General features: G+C 58.0%; 1 protein-coding gene across 1 annotated transcript; it reads right to left on the reverse strand.

The window, feature by feature from the left end:
- Positions 1-3227: 3227 nt before the first annotated feature.
- On the reverse strand, positions 3228-5342 carry LOC132915964 (uncharacterized). Its single transcript, XM_060975726.1, has one exon. The coding sequence runs from the start codon at positions 5340-5342 to the stop codon at positions 3228-3230; it is 2115 nt and encodes a 704-aa protein (XP_060831709.1).
- Between the last annotated feature and the right edge of the window lie 1001 nt (positions 5343-6343).

The following is a 6343-nucleotide window of genomic DNA, read 5'->3' on the forward strand; positions in this document are numbered from 1 at the left end:
GAGACAAGCTCCTCAAGGGGAAATTATACATCGCGTGGAATTCATGCAAGGTGAGAGACTACGTAGTCGTAAGTAGATGCTACAAATGTCAAGGATACGGGCACGTGGCCAAATACTGCCGCGTGAATTACGACATTTGCGCCCACTGCGCCGACAGTGGCCATGGCACCAAGGCATGCCCCAACAAGAACAACCCCCCCAGCTGTGTCAACTGCAAAAAGACTGGGAAAAAGGGAGACCATGCGGCCTCCAACATAAACTGTCCGGCGTATAAAAAGGCATTGGAGCAATTTGTTTCGAAGACCTCCTATGAATAGGATGTCTACCGAAACTGGAAATGGACTCGGGAGTCAATGGGGGATAAGGATCCTGCAACACAACATGCAGAGATCGAAAATTGTCCCCCATGAAATCAAAGCACAAATAAAGGCTGAAGGAAACGTCATCCTGCTAATGCAGGAGCCCTACAGCCTCGACGGAAGGATACTTGGGCTCGCGGGGTTCGCGATCGCCTCTCGAGGCTCCAAGCAGGACCCGCCGATGGCCGCGGTGGGAATCGGCAGCAGATGCATGACGGCGTTGGAGATAGCAGGCCTATGCACAACCCACTGCGTGTGTGTGCAGATAAGCGACGGTGAAACGGAAATTTACGTCGTCAGCCAGTACTTCCCGCCGACCGAAAACATCGAGGTCGGCATTCGACAGCTGGAGGAAGTACTGAGACATACCAGAGGGAAGAAGATTTTAATCGGAATGGATGCCAATGCCAAATCGCCGTTGTGGAACAGCAGGAGCACCGACGACAGGGGCGAAGCCTTGGAGGCCGTCATTGCGCAATACGGCCTCCACATCCTAAACAGACCGGGACAGGCTCACACGTTTGAAACCACCAGGGGGCGATCGAACATTGATATAACCCTGGCGAGTCCAGAGATCATACCGCTCATGGAAGATTGGAGAGTACACGAGGACGGAACCTCCAGCGATCATAGAATCCTGGAGACGCGCCTAACTCCCGAAAGGGAAAGCCCCCAGCCGCACCAGCCGGTAATGAGATACAACACAAGGACCGCCGACTGGGAGGGGTTCCAGAAGATCCTTCTGGAGGAGAGAACACTCCTCCAGGAACTCGTCCCACAGCGCGAGGAGGACGTCGAAGAGATGGCGGTGCGCCTGCAGGCAGCCCTGAGAAGAGCCTGCGACGCAACCATCCGGAGGAAGAAATGGCACCATAAATCCGTGCCATGGTGGACGCCGGAGCTCACCAGGGCGAAGCGACGCGCCTACCGGGCGAGAAGAAGATTTCAGGCGACCAGGGACCCTGAAGAGAGGGAATTGGAGAAAGCGCGATACCGGGAAGCCGCCAAGTCGTACAAGAGAGCGGTGACCGAGGCCAAGAACCGGAGCTGGCAGGAGTTCGTCACCAAAGAAGGTAACAAAGAACCCTGGGGCATCGTATACAAAACCGTCACAGGAAGAATCAGGAGGGAAGAAACGGTATCCACCCTGCGGACGCCACACGGAGAAACCTCCAACTGGCGATCGACCGCGGAGGCGATGCTGACTGCCCTCCTGCCCGAAGACCACGAAACCACGGACACGGCGGAGCAAGCCGAGATCAGGAGGGAAATGGACACCCTTCCGAACGTTGAGAATGCCGCGGAGTTCAACATTGGGGAACTCGTAGGAGCGGTCAAAAGACTGAGGAGGGGGAAATGCCCGGGAACGGACCTGATCGAGGTGGAAGTCATCCAGCGCACCTGGGGGGTGCTCCACCAAGAAATCTTGAGGACGATGAACGCCTGCCTAGCTTGGGGGACCTTCCCGAGAATCTGGAAGGAGGGGAACCTCATCACCATTCCGAAAGGACCGGATCGAGACAGAAGCAGCCCAAAGTCCTACAGATGCAGCAGGCGGGGGGCCATGATATCCATGGTCTCCGCCCACACCCGCCCAGGGATTCCGTCCGGCCCCGGCGCCACGTCCTTAGCCGCCACCTTCTTGGTGGCTGCTTCCAATTCCTCCTTCGTTATGTGCGCTCCGGGTTGATCCATCGCCGGTCCGCCGCCGCCGCTCAGAGTGCATCCCCTCTCCTCAGGAGGGGCCTGTTCCGTATCCTCGCAGCGCCTCAGGGAGTCTTCCTCCTCTTCGCCTCCTTCTTCTTCCGGTCGTGGGAACAGCGTGTCTATCACCCGGACTAGTAGTTCCCGATACATGCTCTCGGTTATCGGGCGAGCCGCCGGCCTGAGTTTCTTCAGCACCGTCTTGTACGGTCTTCCCCATGGATCGGATTCCACGGATTCCAACAGCCGTTTCCACGACGCCTCTTTCGCTTCTTTTATGGCCCTTTGCAGGGCCATTCTGGTTTCTCTATGGGCCCTGTACCTCTCGAGGATCTCCTCTTCGTGGCGGTTCTGCCCTCTTCTTCTCGCCCTGACGAGCAGCCTGCGGGCTCTGTGGCAGTCGTCTCGCAGGTCCGCGATCTCCCGCGACCACCAGTAGACGCTGCTGTTGTCGCGCCTAGACCTGGCGCTGGTTCGCGGCATGGAGGCGTCGCAGGCTCTCCTCATCCATTCTCCCAATTCCTGCGCCTCCCCGTCCACGTTGCCTCGGTTTTTGTTCCTCTTCGCGTCCCAGCACCAAGCCGCTACGGTGGCCGTTGCCCGAAGCATGTCCCCGTCCCTCTCCTTCAGTTTCCATCGGCGAGGAGGGGGCAGCCCCGGGTGGCTCGATGTCCTTCCCTCGATGTTGTTGTCGCTCGTGCTTCTCTTGGTGGGTTCGATGTCCATTAGCACGTAGAGGTGGTCCGCTAGCGTTTCCATCTCTACGGCCACCCGCCAGTTCCTTATTCTGGGGTGGAGCCTCTGCGTCGCCCACGTCAGATCTATGATCGACGCTCCTCTCCGCCCCACGTATGTGGACTCCGAGCCTCTGTTGACCAGCACGAGACCGAGACCCGCGGCCCAGTCCGCCAGTTCTCTGCCTCTCGTGGTGGTTCTGCCGTTGCCCCACGTCGTGGAGTGAGCGTTGAAGTCCCCCAGTACGAGCACCTGTCGGGGGAGAAGCCTCCTTACGCACTCTCCCATCTCGTCCAGTAGGTCCTCGAACGCCCGGATGTCGCAGTTGGGAGAGATGTATACCCCCACCACCACGAGGTCCGTCCATTCGACCGCCACGAACCCGCTGCCTCTTTCCGCGATTCGCCCGGAGACTCCCGAGGTACACGGTCAGGTGATGGCGACCCATCCGCTTAGATCTCCCGCCCATTGGGGGGATGCGGGGATGTTGTACGGCTCCGCCACCACCGCCACGTCGGTCTTGCTTTCCCGGATGGACTGGTGGAGCAGGTCCTGAGCCCTTCCGGCTCTGCCCAAGTTACACTGGAGGACCCGGAATTTACTCGGTGTCACCTCCGTGGCCTCCCCCGGGCCACTCACTCCGATGGTGCTATCCTTTCCTCCGACTGGTGGGTTGCCCGACAGGCTGGCCTGCTCCGCGGCTCCGGTGACGCCCTTGATCGTGGTTGTCGCCGTGGCCTCTGCTGCCTTGGCCATCGCCGATCTCCGCGCCCTTCTCCTTCCCGATGGTCCTACCTCCGGTGGTTTGCACGCCGCGCTTCCCATCCTGTGTTTGGACGGGGCTCCTTTTGCCTCGCAGATGGGGCATCTCGGCGATGCGGCCGTGCAATTCCTCGCCCTGTGCCCCTCTTCTCCGCACCGGAAGCACAGGTGGGTTCTTCTCACCGGAGAGACGCACATCGCCGCCATGTGGCCCACCTCCAAGCATCGGTAACACTGGAGCGGTCTCCTGGGGAGTGCGATCACCTTTGCCCTGGTCCACCCCAGTGTGACCTTCCCCGCTTGAGCCAGTTTACGGGCTCCGGCCACGGGACACTTGGCGTAAAATATCCCCATGCCGCTTCTGGATGTTCCCGCGTTCCACGCTTTGACGTCGCGGGGCTGGCAGTCCGCCGCCCTGGACAGCTCTTCCAGCAGTTCCTCTTCGTTCAGGGATATGTCGACCCCCACCAGTTTGATCTCGGCCGTCGGTACCGGGACTGATACTCTGACGGTGGAGGGGTCTAATACCCCCGCTAATCGCGACGCCAACTGCGTGGCCTTGCTCATGCCGGCGTCGTCCAGGATATTGATCACCATGGCCCCGGTCGCCGCCTTTCTCGTTTGGATGTACTCCAGTCCGCACTTCTGGAGGGTCTTGTCCCGTCTCGCCTCCGCCAGGATCTCCTCGTACGTTTTCGGAGCCCCGTCCCTCAGCGTGAGCGTTACCGCCGATGACGTTGGGGGGGGGAGTGCTGGCCGCACGACCGCCGATCCTGCCCTGCCCGCCACCGTCGCGTACGTCCGCTTCGCCGGTTGGGCTCCTGCCTTCTCTCCGTTTCTTTGTTTCCTCCTTTCCCCTCCACCTAATGTGGCGGGGGTCGTCCTTGGCGGTTGCCCGGCTGGTCCCACCACCGATCCCGCCCTGTTTGTTTGGGGCGCGATGGGGAGGGGGGCACCGTAGCCCGCTTCTTTCCTCCTCTGTTCCCTGGCCTTCCTTTTCACCTTCTGTCTCGCCTTCCGCGAGACCACGGTCCTCCATTCCCCGTCCGTCTCCTGTCCCTGTCCCGCTCGCCGTTGAGAGGGTTGGGAGGGTTGCGGGGGTTGTTGGGGAGGCTTCGGGCACGCCGTCTGCTGCATCGTCGTCCGATCTTTGTTGCCGCTGATGCTCCCTCCTGTCGTTTGTCTCGGCAGGCCCGTTTCCCTGAGGGCTTCCCTGAGCTCTTCCCTCAGGGTCCCCAACAGGGATGGGCCGAGGCTGCATATCGACTTCTTCAGCGTCTCTATCTCCGACCTGACGTCCTCCTTGGCCCTCCCGCTGCTCCGGGGAGCCTGCGCCTCCGTCGGGGACGGCGCCGCTGTCCCGGCCGTTCCTTTCAGGAACCTGTTTATTCTTCTTTCCAGTTCCTCGTTCCCCCTCTTTAGGCCTTCCACCTCTCTTTCCAATGCCTCCCTCTTCTTCCTTTCTTCCAGGAAGTCTGGCACCCGGGAGGTGGTTGTTTGATGGGACCATGCCGCGACGGTGTACTCGACTGCCTCCTTGAGGGTTTTGACGTACGTCCCCTTGAGGTTGGAGGACGTCGCCGCCACCCTCAGGACCTCGGCCTGATGTCGCCGTACTTCGACGTCCACGTCTCTCGGTGAGGACTCTTGGATGACGTTCCTCAATCGGTCCGACACCTCTGGAGTCACTTTTGTTATCTTCCTCTTTTTGCCCCTCGAGGTGACCGAGGCCATTGACTCCTCGTCCTCCGATCTGCCTTCCGAGATCCACTCCTGTCTCATCAAAGACGACTCTCTCGAGCTGTCTATGGACCTGTGCCCGTCTTGCGCTGTCTCTTTGTCCCTCACCTTCTTGGGGATTTTGAAGATTTGGAACACGTCGTCGCTGTGCTCCGCTGCGGTTGGAAGCGGGGTTGACGGGACCGCGAGCGGGGCGTGTGTCACGTACCAACTTTCCTTTTGCCATGTGGTACGCCAGATGTGACGGTCCTTGTAAAATTCCACGTAGTCCGGACGCCAAGACCTATCCATTGTTCTAGTAACTCGCAGCAGGCCTAAGAAGACGACATAAACCGAATCTGTTCAGTTTCAGTTTTCTTCACTTAAACATTTTCGGTTTACAGATGGTCCTTATGTTTGTTGCACTCGACTCTTACCTAATACGGAGAAAGCGGGTGCCTGGCAAGATAAAACTTTTCCCATAAACAAGGATGCCCACGAGCCATATCTAGCTCTCCTTGTCTTTACTACCTAATTCATTTACCAATGGGCATCGCGGATCGTTACCCTCACTTTTCCACCAAAAAGTGTGGACAACGAATCCGCGTTCTGAGTTCCAAAGGGAACACCCACACCGAGCTTTCTTCTTTGATGGTACGAGACCGTTTAGACAGTTCTATTTCTAATTTCAATCCGGTTCTATTTCTAATTCCAATTCAGTCACAATATTGACCTTTGTAATAAAAACTCTGAGTCTAAAGAATAAAGATTATACTAAAAAATCAACAGTCGTGTAATTACTTAAAAATTACGTGACATTTTGGCGATCCACTGCCAGGATCCATTCGCTTCAGTGAAAACGAAATTACGATTTCGGCGTACGCGCATCATTGAAGATTGAAGGATCAGCGGACCACTGCGAATCTTTGCTACTACGAAGCCCTGCAGCAACTTTCAACGTTCCACTACGGTGAAACTAGACGAGAGGACTACGGTCAGCGCAGAGCAAGCCTACGAATAAGATTCGGAATCTAGAACCAACCAGAGAGGAAACATCCCAGAGA

The sequence above is a fragment of the Bombus pascuorum genome, unplaced genomic scaffold, assembly GCF_905332965.1.
Source record: "Bombus pascuorum unplaced genomic scaffold, iyBomPasc1.1, whole genome shotgun sequence".
In the NCBI taxonomy this organism is placed as follows: Eukaryota; Metazoa; Arthropoda; class Insecta; order Hymenoptera; family Apidae; genus Bombus; species Bombus pascuorum.

Bases quoted from the DNA above. Each gene is read 5' to 3' on its own strand.
- LOC132915964 (XM_060975726.1), bottom strand. From the start codon at position 5,342: ATGAGACAGGAGTGGATCTCGGAAGGCAGATCGGAGGACGAGGAGTCA.